Source organism: Agelaius phoeniceus, chromosome 1, assembly GCF_051311805.1.
Source record: "Agelaius phoeniceus isolate bAgePho1 chromosome 1, bAgePho1.hap1, whole genome shotgun sequence".
NCBI lineage: Eukaryota > Metazoa > Chordata > Aves > Passeriformes > Icteridae > Agelaius > Agelaius phoeniceus.
Genome location: NC_135265.1, coordinates 5082658 through 5099392, shown reverse-complemented (window position 1 = coordinate 5099392; position 16735 = coordinate 5082658). Strand labels below are relative to the sequence as shown.

The 16735-nt window shown below is 49.1% G+C and overlaps 1 protein-coding gene across 1 annotated transcript; it reads left to right on the top strand.

Annotated features, from left to right (window-relative positions):
- Positions 1-8148: 8148 nt before the first annotated feature.
- LOC129127738 (solute carrier family 22 member 13-like) lies at positions 8149-16320 on the top strand. The gene is made up of 10 exons (XM_054644589.2): positions 8149-8520; positions 10219-10322; positions 10759-10913; positions 11017-11185; positions 12243-12363; positions 12935-13029; positions 13529-13743; positions 14510-14618; positions 15344-15554; positions 16297-16320. Exons 1-10 carry the CDS (start codon positions 8149-8151, stop codon positions 16318-16320), a joined length of 1575 nt encoding a protein of 524 aa, XP_054500564.2.
- The last annotated feature ends 415 nt before the right edge of the window (positions 16321-16735 follow it).

Sequence of the window (16735 nt, the reverse complement as noted above, 5' to 3'; positions counted from 1 at the left end):
TGGAAAGAGTCACAAGTTTTCATTATTATCTTTTTAGCATTCTGTAAGTATCCTTTCTGTATCCTTTAGTATAGTTTAGTATAGTATTCTTTAATATAATATAGTATTATAAAGTAATAAATTAGCCTTCTGAGGACATGGAGTCAGATTCATCATTCCTGCCTTCGTCAGGACACTCCCTGCAAATACAATATCAGTACTTAGAGCATTGATCTGTCAGAGTTGGGCTGGGCCCAGCTGTGTTCCTTCTGGGGTTTTGGAATTTCAGATTAACCCACCAGCTGAGCCTCTGCTTTGTCCCACAGTGAGGGGTGCACAGAGACATCCTCACTGCCACCTGCCTGCTCTGGCTCACTTCACCATGATGGAGCTATTTCTACAGCTGTGCTGATAGCCAAGATTTTTTTTTCCCCTCTTTCTCTCTCCACTACTGTGGCTGGTGCTGGAAATGAGTTTCAGAGAGATTCTCTGGGCTTCTCACATAAAGACGTATTTGGGGAATCAGGCTGTGGCACACAACACAATCCAGAGAGTAAACACAGGGGAGTAAACCACCAGATCCATGGAGCTGTTGAAGGTTTACACTGAAATGAGCTGCCTTTCCAGGGCTTGGACCATGTCTGTGTGAGCAGCCATGAGATACCAGTGATTCCAGGAGTTTTTGAGTCAGAGCAACATTTCTCACCTCACTCAAGGTTTTTAAATAATTCAACTGAATGAATCATTTACTCTCAATCAAATGAACATACTTTTTCTCATCAGAGATGCAAGGTTCTGTTCTGACTGAAAATCAACACTGACCCATCCAAGACGACAGGCAATTTGAGTCAGACAGGAATCTCAACTCTCCCAACAGATCCCCAAGAGAACAACAAGAAAACACGACACAAGCAGGAGATTCAGTAAATTACCTTGCAGATGCACTTCCAGCTGGTCATGATTCAGTTATTTAACCTCAGTCTCTCCTTCCTCAGCCCATGCTGAAAGAAATGTGTGCCTCCTGCCTGAAGCCTGTCTACCCCATGGAGCGTGTGGGCACTGACAAGCTCTGTGTGCACCGCTCGTGTTTCTGCTGCCGCGTCTGCGGGAGGAAGCTGAGGTGAGTGGTCAGAGCATTTATTGCTAAGGGATGCCCAGGAAGTTCCCATCAAATTTGTCCAAGGGTAATTCTGACAGAGCAGGACTCAGGAAATGAGGAAAAGGGCCAGGCAGTTTCCCTGATTCCATCAGCCTCTCTACTGATGGAGGCTGAAGTGTGCCCACCTCAAGCCTGCAGACACCTCTGGATTGGGAATCTGCATGGCTGGTGGTGCAAGGGTGAGCTGGAACTACAATAAATGTTCACAATTTGGGAATACTGACAGAAGATGTAGTTGGAGGAGTCATTTGGGTGCCTCCTATGTTCATAAAATCATTAAGGTTGGAAAAGGCCTCTAAGATCATTGAGTCCAACTGTTCTAGTATTTCTCTAGAGTCCCATAATGATATTATCAGATTTCTAAAGTCCATACCTCTTTGGTGTATTCTCATGGCTGTAGATCTTCACAGACTCCTTCTGCATGTTGTTCTCTCTCAGGTCAGGGCTCCTCCAAGGCTCTCCCTGACTGGCTAACCCACCCCCTTTTATCCCAGTTATCTCCATTGGTCACAGCTGCAGCCCATCAAGGGCAACCAGGACCTCTGGGGCAAAGCCTGTATACAGATATTTAAATACAATACATTTCCTCTACTATATCCAACCATTTACCCAGCACTGTCCAGCACCAAATCACGTTCCCAAGCTTTACATCAAGCCAGGCAGGTTGGAAGGCACCTCTGGAAGCTTCCACCCAGTCTTCCCAGGCCCAAGGAAGGCAGGAGCTCAGGAACATGGCCAGGAGAGGTGTAAATGGCTTCAAAGCTGGAGGTTACACAATCTCAGTTGGGGCCCCCTTTGAACATCTGAACACCAGTGAAAACGGCTTTTCTTGCATCTCATCACAATCCCCTGTGTCACAACTTGTTCCCATTGTCTCCTGTCACTGCCCCCTCTAAGAACACTTCAACCCTGTCTTTTCTATAACCTCCCACAAAATAGACACACACACCCATGAGTTTTTCCCTCCTAACCTTCTCCTGGCTAACCCAGCTCTCAGCCTCTCCTCAGGTCACACAGGTCCCTCACCACTTTAGTGGCTTTTTGCTGGATTCCTTCCAGTACAGCAATGTCTTTTTTTTTTTTTGCTGTGAGGAGCCCAAAACTGGATGAAGTACTCCACATGGAATCCTACAAAAGTCAAATATAGAGAAACATTCACTTCTCTTTGCCATGCAGCTCAGGACAATTGGCTTCCCTATCCCCAGGGCACAAAGCTGACTTGTTTTAGCTTCTCAGTGGCTGAGACAGCCACTCCTGTGAGGCTGCTTGAAATCCTGCTGCCCCCAGCTCTGCAGACCCTTCCTCCCATCCTGCAGTTGTATCATGGGAGCCCCGGGCACTTTTACCCATAAGGTTCACTCTGTGCATACAGGGGCAGAGATGAAGTGCTGGTGTGTAGCCTGGCTTGTAAATGAGAAGGGGATTGCACACAACCTGGGCTACAGCCCCCAGAGGTATTGCAAGGAAATGTTTAATTTTTCACGTTGTTTTGGTGTCTGAAAGAAAAATCAAACATATTCTGTGAAAGCCAGCACTACTTTTGAAAGGTTTCTTTCTTCAACCCCCTCCCTCCCTTCCCCAGTGAGAAATGGCTTTGCTGAAAGCCTGTCCATCAGTGCCACAGCTCCCCTCCCTCACAGCCACTGACAGCTGTGCCAATCTGTGTTTTCCAGCTTGCAAAACTATGCTGCCCTCCACGGGGTGTTTTACTGCCAAGTCCACTACAAGCTGATGGCTGGGGCTGGAAGCAGAGGTGAGATGGAAAGGTTGGAGCACCACCAGGTTCAGCATGGACCACAGCCCCAGGACTGGTGTAACAGGGCCAAAAAGATTGAAACAAGAGAGAAACCCACATCCTTCAATGCACAGTGTGACCTGCAACTGGCTGAGCACAGGAACAGCAGGGCTGCCCTCACAGGGAACAAGCTCAGAACAGTCTGGCCACCTTCAGAACCAGCCTTGGCTCTAGGTGGGAAAGCTGGAAATGGAGTGTGTTCCTGGAAAAAGCCTGCACTGAGCCTGCAAACCTACCAGGCTGCAGGCAGGATGGTGCTCAGGGGTCAGGAGGGAGCAGTGGAGAAGGGAAGATTCTTACCTGGAATCACCTACACCAAGCAAAGAGAGCAGGGGTGTTCCTGGCCCAAGGACAGAGCGCAGAGAGGCCCTGGAGACACTGGGGATGGGGATGTGCCTGAAGGGCAGCAGGGTGGGAAGGTGTCCCAGAGAGTGGCTGCAATCCAGCAGGGCCAAGCCCAGCTGAAGACAGGACCTGCCTGTGCCTCCCTGCCTCCCATCCTGGAGCCTGTGGAAGCCCTGCCTGGTGCCTCACTTGCTCCCCACCCCACACACCAAAGCACTAAACCCAGCCCCAGGATGTACCTGGGGGGCACAGGGGGCTGCACTCTGGCTGCCACAGAGGTGCCAGGGACACAAAACAAGGTCTGTGGCTCACTGAGCACACCCAGTGAAGGAGGCACAATCACAGATGACAAACCTGAGCCGACCACAGCCACCCCAGGTACTGCGGGGACCAAGCATCACCTTGGAGAGGGAATGAACAGCACACAGGCCACTCATGTACCAGGAGAGCCCAAAACCAGAAACACCACAAATACAGAGCTAAAATGTACAGCTGAGGATGTTGATTCCCCTGAAGATGAAGCTGAAGAAGCCCATTCCCCCTCTGGAGTTCTGAGGACCTCTTCTGTATCTCCTGGTTCCCTGGAGCCAGAAGGGCCAGGTGTGTCACCTGAGATCTCTGAAATGTTAAATAAGAAATCAAAGGGAAACACCAGAGAATTCCCTGGCAAACAGATGCCATTAACTTTGGGGGAAGCTCTGCAGCCATCCAGCAGAAGTGATTTGCCTGGAATTGAGAGCAAAGGGGCAGAATTTGAGAAGACAAAAGAAGAGAAGCCAGTAACTATGTCAGCTTCTCTGGAAAAGCCCAGTCCTGAGCATACATCTCAGGAAAATGAAGCTGAAAAGAGCAGAGTCTCTTCAGCTGGTTGTCCAGACAGGACAGATGATCACAAAGTGTCCTCTTTACAGGAAACAGAATCCAAGGACACGTGTGGCCCACTGAAAAGTGACACCCATGAGGGTATTTTGAGACATGATACCAAATCACCTGACAAGGATTTTCTAATATCAACAGACACACCTCTGAAAGGAACTTGTGCCCCTTGCCCCTCACATGATGAAGTCAACAAGCCCAAGTCAAAGGAATCCAGGGAAGTTCTTGGTGAAAACACCTTGCACATTTCTGAGCAACCAGACAAGACATCAGAATATTCCAAACCAAATGTATCCTTGGACAAATGCAGAGCCCATCCAGTAGGTGAAGAAAAAGTGGATCTGAAACTTCCAGGGGAAAGCACTGGGCCTGTGTCACAGGCTGGAGCCCAGAGCAAGGAGGCCAGAAGCAGCCAAGCCTGTAGAGAGACACCAGGTAAAGGTGTCAGGCTTGGGAAAAACCCCTTCATTACCCTTTTTGGCTCTGAAGACAAAGGCAGAACTCCCAGGAAAGAAACAACAACCCAGAGGAAACCCACAAAACCCCAATCAGCCCTGGCCACTTTGTTTGGTCACTCCTCAGAGAAGAAGCAGAGTCCACCAGAAAAACCTGCAGGATCCTCAGAACCAGCAAATATTGATGGCAGGGCAGAAAAGGCCCAGGGGCTCCTCAGCTCCTCCAGCCAAGCAAAGCAAAATGCCTCCAGGAATGATCAGCTGCCACAGCCTGGAAAGGTGGAGGTGTTCCCTAAACACACCCAGGAGGGCTCTGGAGGATCCTCAGGCTCTGCTGAGGGCAAGGAGGCTGATGTCCTCTTGTCAGCTCCCATGTCACATGATGATAAACCTGAGAGAACTGAACTCGACATTCATGACCAAGAGTCTTTAAATAGTCAGGTTTGGCAGCAGCACGACAGCTCTTGGCCCCCTCTCATGCCAGCACAGAAGAGTCAGAAAGAATCTGCAGGAAGCTCAAACCATGGAACAAACCCTCTGCAGATTCTGGAGGAATTGTGTCTTGTGCCTGCAGCTGACAACAGCAAAAAACTCACCAGGGAAGGGAATCACCATGATGCTCATCTGCCAGGAACCCAGAACCTCTTGGGCTTGGGTGTCCAGGACACAGGGGCACAGGATGGGATATTTTTTTCATCAGGCAATTCAGAAGAGTTACCCAAGGATGCTGAGCTTCAGTTTGGCAACATGGATTTTCTGGGGGGCAGTAACTTGTTGTTTTCTGGACAACAAGATTTCCCCAGTGTAGCAAATGAAACTCCAAATTCAGATTTGCAAAGCTCAGAGGCAGAAACTCCACCTTTCTTTGATCCAAATCCTTTTGATTTTTTCCAGGAAATCTCATCAGAAACAAACACTTCACTAGAGCTCTGGGACACCTCCAGCCTCTCCCTTCTTGATGGGCAGGATGAGATTAATGTGAGAGACCTGGAAGGGATTCAGGGCTGTGAACTCCTGCTGCACGTGGATCCACAACGCCAGGCTCCAAAGGCAGCAGAAGAAATGTTTGGGATGGGGCTCAGTGCTGAAGGCTCCACAAAAAAGCATCTCCCTGCACAGGATGGCAATTGTCCCTCAACACACATGTTCAGCAGCTGTGCTTCTGAAACCTCTAATCAGGGTGTCCAAGATCATTTTCATGTTGATTCCACCAAAACTGACCGGGAGGCTTCTGAAAAAATGAACAGGAGCAGAAAAACATCAGGAGACAAAGATGATTATGACAGTCTGTCTTCTGAAGACTTGGAGATGTTAAATTATGATCTTTCAGAGAAGGAGTTCTTCATATAGGTGAAAGAAAAAAAAAAACAGAGGGAGAGCTGTGTGGGATTTTTAATCTTTTAAAAACAGCACAAGTTTGCTGATATGGGAGCAAAAGTGATTCTTCAAATCAGGTGTACAATGATAAGCAAAGAAAAGTGAAATGAGTTTGCCAAGGTCAGAAGGGGGCAGGGGAGGGAAATGAACCCTGATGTCTTGAAGTCTTGGGGTGTGGGGACATTGCTAAATCTGCTCTCCCTGTGCCCCTGCACTCTGCTCCTCCCTGAGTGCCCTTTGCATAAATATTACATAACATAAATGCTATAGGAGTTAACAATTATACTCATGATAAACAAGCTCAAGAGAAACACCAGAGGGTCAAAGCATGAACACGTGCACGCTCAAAAGGGCCATAAAGCACATCAGTTCACATGTTTTAATCAGCTGTCTGTAAAAAAAAAAAAAAAAATAGAGGTGTTAAATTGATTAATTTTTAAAATAGAACAAAATGAAATAAAATGAACAAAATGAAATGAAATTAAATGAAATGAAATGAATAAAATAAAAAAATAAAATAAAAAATAAAATAAAATAAAATAAAATAAAATAAAATAAAATAAAATAAAATAAAATAAAATATACCCCAACAATCTCCCTGCCTCACCAGTGCCAAAAGGAGGAATGGGAGGGGACAACATGAGCACACACAACAGGCTGAGCCTGAAGACTTGAGCTTGTTGCAGAGAACAAGAGGACAGGGACAAAATGTCTCTGCCAGAGCAGATCTCCTTGGCCAATCATCCCACCAAAAGGCCAGAGATGTTTTTAGGGCAAAAGGAATCTCTGGAAGTCATGTAGCTCAGCCTCCTGCTCAGGGAATGTCTCTGAATAGCAGCAAGTCCACTCATCCAAGGATGTGGACGCAGAGCTGAGTGATGTTTGGCTGGGTGGTGTGTGCAGATGATAAATGCACAGCACTGGTGTGATTTTACACAACTTTGAGTAACATTTACTCCTCTCTTCCTTTACTCTGACCAGCACAAACCAGTGGGATCTCACTCTCCCACTCCAGCTTAGGGGTGATGCTTTAAAATCCAATATTCTTCTCCTTTACTGACTCTCATAAGCACAACAGAGCTATTCCCACTCCTGAAACACCAATCCAGGTTGTGTGACCCAGGAGTGACTTTGCTGGGGGCTCAGATATACCATGGGCACTGAGAGTGAAAGACAAAGCACTGGAGAGCAGATTGGAAATGAGCAGGTTACTGATGTGCTCATGGCTCTGCAAAAAGCAGCCAGGGGCTCTGGTAAAACCAACTTTTGCCAAATGACACAGAAAATGTCACACACTGAGGGCAATCCAGCTAGCCAGTTTGTCAGGAATAAAGACACAAGCCACTCAGGGAGTCCAGCCAGGAAGCAGCTCAGATGTGCAGCAGAAACCAGGTCAATCTGCTTTTCAAGTGACATCAGAACCTCAGGCAAAGCCAAGCTGGTGTCATTTCCCAAATCCTGTGTGCTCTGAATGTCTCTGGGTGTAACCTGCTCTTTTCCCTGAGGGTACTCTCTAAGCCACATCTATTTTAGGATTATCCCAAGAACCTGTAGTTTAGATCTACTTTTATGACTAACCAGTGTTTCTACAAATGAAAACAGAGAGCTTGGGACACAGCTGTCAAGAGCAAGTCTATTGGACTACCAGACATATATTCTGCCCCAGAGGGGAAGTGTTCTTCTGCTTCTCTTCCATATTCTCTCACATATCTCTGTCTCCAGGATGCTCTCTGTAGTCATTAAACCATTAATGGGAGCAGCAAATTTACTCTGCGTGCATCCCCACCCCCAGCAAAATTGACCCTCATTTGTAGAATCCCAGCTTCATGCCTCAGACACAAACCTTGAGCTGCAGCACAGCCGCCTTCAGGAGGCCTTGTGACACTTGTCAGGCTGGAGAAGGACAAGATGTCACTGTACCATCCCCAAGAGTGACAGTGCTCTGGCACCTTTGATCTGTTCTCTAGAGCAGGGAGGGAATGGCTGGTGACAAAGTGCAGCCTGGAGCACTGCACTGTATCATCAGAATGGACTGCTGTGCCAGTGCAGGTGCTCATTTTATCACACTGGATTAGGGCTTTAGTGCTCACACAGTTTAAACATTAATATTTGCCTATTTAAGCCACAGGCACCGGCGCAGCCTGGCCACAGAGGTGCTCGCCATGGCTGAGTTTGGGGATCTTTTAAGGGCTCTGGGGGAGTTTGGGCTCTATCAGAAACTGCTGATCCTGCTCCTCTCCCTGCCACTACTTCTCAACCCTTTCCAAATGGTTGGCCAAGTGTTCATGGTGGTGGAAGTGCCTCACCACTGTGACACCAGCTGGATCCTCGCCGTCGGCCCCAACCTGACGCAGGAAGAGCAGCTGAACCTCACCCTGCCCCGGGGCCCCGACGGGCACTTTGAGCAGTGCTCCATGTTCTCCCCGGTGGACTGGGACCTGGATTCCATCCTGGCCTATGGACTGAACCACACTGAGAAGTGCAGCAGTGGCTGGGTGTACCCCTCAGATCAGCCACCGTCCCTGCTGACCGAGGTCTGTACCTGCTGCTGGATCTGCTGGGCTGTGGAAGGGAGGGATGGGAATATCCTGGCCTGTGCTTTGCTCAGCCAGTGACAGCTGTGCTGCAGAAGAGCTGTGGCTCTGACTTTCAAAATAATGTCTCTAGTCAAAAGTCAAAAGCCTTATTCACTTCCCTCTATAGTTATCCCGTTTTCTTTAGTCAAAAATTCTTCAGCGTTCTTCCCTTCCCTCTGTGGTTCTCCAGCTTTCTTTAGTCACAAATTCTTCAGCCTTATTCCCTTCCCTCTATGGTTCTCCAGCTTACTTTCTGCAACTCTAAAATACCTGAATCATATTATATCAGTGGTTCCAGTAATGTCTCCACTGTAAATGTCTGGATCTGCAGATTCCGGGGATCCATTTTCAGTTTAATGTTGGGCACTTTTGTTGACATTTCACCTGGGTACAAAACAAGAGAATTGCAATAGGCCAATATTAACCATGACCACAAGCCTCATTGCCTTCTGTCATTGTTTCTGGGAGGGGGTGGAATATCCTGGCCTGTGCTTTGGCCAGCCAGTGCCAGCTGTGCTGCAGTCAGGCTGAGATTCACTGCAGGGTTTTGCCTCCATCACACAGATGGAATCCCTGGGAGCTCGTTGCATCAAGGCCATGGTGAAGATGTCTGGGGAGAGCACAGGCAGGCACTGTGGGGGTGTGAGTCCAGCACATCTTCTGCCCACCATCCATCCCCTTTCCACTATCCAGACCTTTGACTTCATGATGGATCTGCCTGGAGGGATCTTTTGGCCATCCCTGCCACAGTACCCCCTGTTCTTCTGCCTGCTTCTACTCACACCATCTCCTCTGTGAAAGACATTCACCTTCCAAGTAATATTGATATTTCTTGGGCCTCCAGGAACCTTCAGAGCTGCAACAAGACATGCCAGGGCCTTGCAGTTGAGCAAAAGCCTTGTTTATCAGCAGCCTCAATTTCTCCATTGTGCCTCATCTCCCACCTTTCTAGTTTACATGGTAGTGGTCTGTCAAAGGTTGTATTTGATGTTCTTGGAGGTCTTTCCCAACCTAAATGATTCCATGATTCTGTGATTCTGCCTCTATGGACCTTTTCTCCTTTCTCACTTTCCCTCAGTCCTCCTCCCTCCTCTCCTACCCACCAGCTCCAGCACTTTCTCACAAGTACCTTCCATGGAGCTAGGACACAGGAGAAAGTCCAGCCTCTGGCATTTGCAAAAGCTCCTTGGTGTCCCTGGAGCACCAAGTCCATTTCAGACAAGGCTTCCCTGCAGGTGTCAGCAGCTGCATCCCTTGCCATTCCTCCTTTATCAGGAAAAAGCACTGCTCTCCTCCTCTTTCCACCCTGCCCTGCCTTTTCAGCCAGACAAGAAAGCTGATACAGCTCTCACCCCAAGGCCACACTTGAAATAAAAGCTCACAGCCAGAATGCTCCCTCAGGGACCTTTGGGCTGCAGGGGAATCCTGCAGATGCCAGCACCCAGCAGATGGGCACCAGCCCCACCACTGATTTGTGCCCTAAGTGCTCACCATGAAGGGCTCAAGCCTTCCTGAGGGCTTCTCTGCTCCCAGGGGCTGGAGCAAGTGCTCAGGCACCCAAATCCTGCATCCACCACCAACCAGAAAGGCTGCCCAAGCCCAGAGAGCAGCTGGAGCCTGTCAAAACCAACAGCTTCTGTCTTTTCCTTCCTGCAGTTTGACCTGGTGTGTGACAGGGCGGTCCTGAATGACGTCTCCCAGTCCATCTACATGGCTGGGCTTCTCATTGGAGCCCTGATCTTTGGGATGCTAAGTGACAGGTGAGGAAACACAGCTCCTTCCCAGAGACACTGCCCAGCACCCAGGGACAGCCCAGATCAGGGGGCAGACTGTGCATGCACTGAACCTTCACAGGATGCAATCCCCTTGCCTGAGATTGGGCATCTGGGCCCCCCTGAGAGGTCTGGAAATGTCTGAGGGTTGGAAAGAGAGGCAGATACAGCTTGTGGGGGGGTTCCTCACAAATCACAAGTTTAGCCCCTGCTGGTGTCTCAGGCTTTGCCAGAACCATGATGGGTCAACACTGGAGACACTGATTTTTCTGCACATTGTTTCTTGGGCTGTAAAGAGGAGCTATGTTCACATGGATGTTAAATCTCCTCTGGTTCCCAAATCACTTTGCATCCCTCCTGTGCTCTTCCCTCTCCCCCTGGGGTCTCTCCAGGTACTGACTGGGTCTTCCCTCTCCTTCCACAGGATAGGCAGGCGGCCAGTCTTTCTCATCTGCATCCTCCTGCAGGGCGTGTTTGGCCTGGCAACTGCCTTTGTGCCCCACTTCTATGTGTTCATGGCCTTCAGGTGTGTCGTGGGAGCTGCCGTGTCAGGAATTATGATTGCAGTCGTGTCCCTGGGTGAGTGGGACGCCCTTGCCCTGAGGGAGCAGACTTGGCCTCACAAGACACAATAGCAAAAGAGAGCCCAAAACAGAGCCTGAACCTTTGTTTTTCCTCTTAGCTACAGAATGGGTTGGTGTCTCCCACCGGACAAAGGCGCTGCTCGTCACTCACACGGCTTTTGCCATCGGGCAGATGTCAGTGGCTGGTTTGAGTTATGGGATTCGCCACTGGAGGCTGCTGGAGATTGCAGGATCTGCTCCTATGTTTGCCCTTTTCTTCTACATCTGGTAAGGAGAAGTGTAGAGCTTCTGGAAGACACAATCCCGGGGCTTTAGCCTTTCACAGTGACCCCGAGATGTGTTGGAAAGTCTCTTTTCCCCGCACGGCGGTTGAAAGAGTCAGAGCTCTTCAGTTCTCAGTCTCAAGGTTGTTTATTGTTTCTTATCTATAAAATTCTTTCTCCTGGCCTGCAGAGGTCTGTCCAGCAGGTCAGACAGAGGCACTCTGTCTGCCCCCGGGGCTGTGTTATCTTTTTATACTAAAAACTATGTGTACAATGTTTACAATTACTTTCCAATACCTATCACCTGTGTTAGACAGTGAGCTTCTACTCTAAACCAATCTAAAAGTGCCAACACCACAGCAGAAGATGGAGGCCAAGAAGAAGAAGGAGAAAGGCTGGACATGCTCAGATTCCTCCATCTTGCTCCCTGAACCCCCATTCTAAAAACCACAAAAATCTGTTTATCCAACCCGTGACAAACTAATTATTATTCTACTTTTGTCTTTTGTGGTTTGCAGATCTTCATATAAGGTTGGTAACTTGCTCCATGGGTCATAATCAAAGTCACAGGCATCTTAGGCTCTGTGCCAGGGTCTCTGAGACCTCTGGCAGGGGTCTTGGCAATCCAGGAGAGCCAGAGGGATGTTCTGAATTCTGAAAACACAGCCCTGATGTGAAGGTGTGAGTGAGGAGGAGGCAGCAGCTCAGAACCAAGCTGGGTCTTTCCCGTTGGAGTGCAGGTGCTGGAGGAGCTGCTGCAGAGCTCAGCACATCTCCCTGGGCACTGCACTGCTGACAGCAGCAGCTGCTCTGCTTCAGGTCTCCAAATGTGGCCTCTGGAGCCTAAATTTAGGGTACTTAGACCCATTGATCCCATGGGCCTTTCACTTTAGAATTGGGCTTGATGATCCTTGTGGGTCCCTTCCAAGGCTGAAGGTTCTGTGGTTCTGGGATCTGATCCTGTGGTGATTCCAAGGCTTGCTGGACATGGTCCCAGAGACAGGGGCTGTGGGGGAGCTCAGCAGGACACAGCAGCATGTGCTGGCCTCCTCTCCTGGCAGGGTGCTCCCAGAGTCAGCTCGCTGGCTGGTGACCAAGGGCAGAATCGAGGAAGCCAAGAAGGTGCTGCAGAAGGCGGCAGCCACCAACAAGCGCAGCCTCCCACCAGAGCTCCTGGAGCAGGTACTGGGGGGTCCTGGCCTCAGACACTGCCCTGGGCCTGGCAGCAGCCCCTGGAGCTCAGCTCATGCCAGAAACATCTCTGCATTCCCACTGGGGCTGGCCATGGGCTGGGGGGGACTCCAGCTCCAGCTGAGTTCCACAGGGACGAGGTCAGGGAAGAAGCCCAGCCTCTGCTGAGGCTCAGCCTGGAGCTTTCTGGGGTCCCCCTGGGGCTGTGGGAAGGGCTGAAATGCTTCCCTGGCTTTTCTCCTCTGAGGATTCCAGGAGTGTGACTGATGAGCACAGAGTCTCTCTCTTTAGTCTCTGGATTTCCAGGCAGAAATGCCTGAAGGGGAGTTCCCTCCTTGCCCACCCCAAAGTTCCTCCATTGGGCCAATGTTCATCCTGAGGAACCTCTCAGTCACCATCCCCTGTGCTGGGCACCCAGAGGGCAGTGGGGCTGCCCTCCCTGCCAGAGCACTGGGGTCACAGACCTGCCCCACTGAGGCTTCCCATGGTCTGCAGGTGGAAAAGGAGCTGCACATGGGTTTCCTTTTCCTGCTCTGACTCTTTGTCTTTCTGTGTTTTGAAGTTGAAGCCTGAGAAAGAGGTCACGTCTGGAAGTTTCCTGGATCTCTTCAGGACAAAGAACCTGCGGAAGGTGACTTTAATCATGTCATGTGTCTGGTAAGATATACCCTCGTCCCCTTTGTTAAAACTACTAGTGAAAGAGAAGACATTGATGGTTGACAAGAACTGTACACTAATGTGATTTTTCTGGTAATACACATGTGAATGTCTTGACCTGCTGTCATTCTACCTCCACATACTGGACCAGATTTACCATGTCTGGGCATGGGAAGAAGATGATTATCCATGATACTGTGGGTTGTGTTAGAAAGGCTTGAGTAATTCCAGCTTTGGCAATCCCTGGGCCCTGGAGGAGTTTTGTGCTTATCTAGAAGCTTTGGGTTCAGTCTAGAATCTGCTGACCATGTGGGGATCCATTCTGCTTTATCTCCTGCAACTATGTCCCACACAACTTTCAAAGGTGCTGACTAGAACCAAAACAGAGATTGCTGGGAATTTAAGTAATTTGCATGCGTTCTAACCTTTCTAATTTTGGGTTATAAACCCCCAGAAAACATCTGGTGACATGTTCTATTCTGCTTTACTTGAATCTCAGGTTTGCAGACAGCATTGTCTACTATGGGCTGAGCCTCAGCGTGACAGATTTTGGTCTGGACATCTACCTGACACAGCTGGCCTTTGGGGCAGTGGAGCTTCCAGCTCGAATTTCCTGCATTTTCCTGCTGGAGTGGTTTGGGAGGAAGAAAGTGCAGGGCATTCTCCTGCTGCTGGCTGGCCTGATATGCCTCATCCTCACTGGCATCCCTGAAGGTGAACCTTCCCAGCCTGTCAGCAGAGCTGAGCAGTGCCCTGCACATCCCTACCCTTGCTCAGAGCCATCCTCCCACCCTGCCAGACCCACGCTCACTTCCACAGGCTCAGCTGCTCCCTCTGTCACAGCCCCCAGGCTGCTTCATCCCCAGCATTCTGGCTTCTCCTCACCTTGGATTCCTTCTCCCTCAGGGCTGTGCTGGTTCTCCCACAGCTCCTGGCCCTTGGCAGGCAGTGTCCATTGCCCACCACCCACCCACTAAGACACCACCACCCCCTGGCAGAAAGCTACAGCAGAAGTGCTTTAAAAGCTACCATGTCTCCCTTTCTTAGATGAAGAGAAAAGGCAAATGCCCACTCCCCCTCATCAGTTTGCATCAGTTTGTGCCCCAGTCCATACCCCACCCTACCTACTGTGCCAGGGCTGTGAGTGAGACTGCAGGTAACAGTGGGACTTCCCAATGCTTTCCAGGTCAGGGACATGGCATTTGCAACTAAGCACTCCCCAAACACCTGTGCTGGCTCAGCAGCTCACTTCAATTGCACATCTAGAAAATGCCCAAGGCCTCAGGAGAAATCTGGGTCCTCTTTACCAGAGGGTATTTTCCAGGTAAGGGTATGCTGGGGATCATTTCCAATGGCTTAGATGGTAACTTTGCTTAGTAAGTCTATTAGAAAGGGCTGTCCCAAGAAGTCCCACTTGAAAAGTTCTTCAAGTGAACCATCCCCTGCAGGTTACATTGGTTGTGTTTCCTCTTCCCCTCAGACCAGCCTGTGGTAATCACTGTCCTGGCCATCATTGGCAAGTTCACAGCCACAGCCGCTTTCTCCACCTCCTACGTCTACGCCGCTGAGCTCTTCCCCACCATCCTCAGGTGAGCTGTCCCCACACATCAGAGCTTCCTTCTGCCATGGCTGGAGGTGGCCACAGAGCCACATTCAGTGCAGGAGTTTTGACCCCTTGTAGGAGCGTCAGGGGGTAGGACGGTCAGGATGGATGGAGATGAGAGATCTCTGAGGCCAGGTCGTGGAACTTGGGGTTTATTGCAAAGGGCCTGGGTGCAGGGCCCTGCTGGGAGCTGCCAGACACAGCTCAGAGCAGGACTGAGAGAAGAGAGGGGGAGAGAGGATGAGAGGGTAAGAGAGTAAAAGGGTAAGAGAGAGAGGTTCCCGTTACAATGCCATAAATCTTCTGTGCTGAATATTCTAATTCTCACTAACCAATCTAGTCCAAGATACAAATACTGTAGCATTTTCATACAGCCTATAAGAATCATTATATTACCATCCTGTGTTACATTTTAAACCCTATAAACTCCTCTTTGGACCCCTTCTGCCAAGCTGGTAGGGTCTGCTCTGACCCTTGGGCCTGTCTGCAAGCAGAGGGTGTTGTTTCATCAAAAGGGGATCACCTTCAGCCAGCCACACCATTGTTTTCCAGTTGTTCAATAACTAAGGGATCTCAAAGCTTGCTTTCATTTCAATCTCACTTATAGTTTCCATATTCTCAAAATCTTTTGCCAGGCAATCATATTTATAAGGCTTTCCTGTTTCATCTTCCCCAACACCCCTGCCCTCCCTGTGCCCCTCTGTCCCGCAGGCAGACGGGCGTGGGGCTGTGCTCGACCATGGCGAGGGTGGCCGGGATCCTGGCCCCGCTCATCATTCCCCTGGCCCAGTACCACCGGGCCATCCCCAAAGCCATCTTTGGGAGCATCCCTGTGCTGGTGGCCCTGTTCTGCATCCTGCTGCCCGAGACCCGCGGCATTGACCTGGCAGATGACACAGGCAACCAACAACCACTAGATGAGGTGGGTACAGGGAACTCTGAATTTAAGGGAAAAAAAATACCCAAACAGCATATTTAAGGCAAGGTAATTTTCAGAATCAGGGATGAATACAGTCTCATCTTCTCATCTTTCCTTCTTATCTTCAGGAACAGAAAACTGAAGTCTCTCTCTGAGACACCAGAGATGATGACAGAGACTTGGAGAAGGACATCTGCAGATGCTCAGAGAGCAAGAAATGACTGGACAGGCACCACTAACAGTCTAGTCTGAGTCCATCATTCTTGAAGCAGACCAGGGAGGCATTGCTGCCTGGAAACTGGTCTTTCAGATGATGAACACAATATCCATGGTCACAGGGAGAGGAGATCTATGTCACTCTGCCTTTGAAACAGATGCACTTCCAAGTGTCCCTGAAACCCAGTTTGGTCATGCCTGGCTGGCCTGCCAGCTGTGTTCCCCAGTCCTTTGCAAGCTGGTACCCGTGGAACCATCCCTGTCGTGTTTTACAGCAATAAAGAATCACTGTTGCAGTAAAGACACATGTTTCTTCATCCACCATAGCGAATCCTTAACCTTCACAGCTCATATTCATATGGTTTTCTAAAGGCATCTTGTTTAATTCTAATTGGTTAGTAACTTATTGCAACTCACTTCATTGGTTTGTTGTTGCTCATGTCCATGCATGATAAAGGCTTACTTCTTTACAGATGTTTCCTTTTTTTCTTCACTGATTCTCATGAGTTCAGACTTCTTATTTTCACAGGTGTCAGATGGTTCTCACAGGTAAAGGCTGCCAGGCTGATTCTCAGAGAGACCTGTCAGGCCAGCTGTTAGCTGTACCCAGCAGAAGCAGTAGGCCTGAACTATGATTTTACAAGGTCTTTTTCTTTTGTAAGGTTTTACCCAAATGCAACAAATCACCTGTAGAGTGGCTGTCACACACAGCTTTTCTTATTTAGCTTTTCTTTCCATGTGGTGTTGAAGTTGAGTTTCTACATGAATAATATAAATTATGCTCTGAGTTTGATAAGAGACACTTGTAATGCAATATGTGAATAATAAATGGTGTTGACTTTTTTTTTTCCTACTGTTTCACAGTTGGCCTTTGTAACTGCTCTTGGCTCTGGAGTGTTTTCTACACAGAAGTTGTAAGTCTGTAATTTAACATGCAGATGGAAACAAGCTTTGTTTGCATCAGACAC

Excerpts from the sequence above, each read along its gene's own strand:
- LOC129127738 (XM_054644589.2), top strand. The coding sequence starts at position 8,149 with ATGGCTGAGTTTGGGGATCTTTTAAGGGCTCTGGGGGAGTTTGGGCTC. Across the intron at positions 13,030-13,528 it reads TTAATCATGTCATGTGTCTG|GTTTGCAGACAGCATTGTCT; the intron begins GTAAGATATACC and ends CTTGAATCTCAG. Across the intron at positions 13,744-14,509 it reads CCTCACTGGCATCCCTGAAG|ACCAGCCTGTGGTAATCACT; the intron begins GTGAACCTTCCC and ends TCTTCCCCTCAG.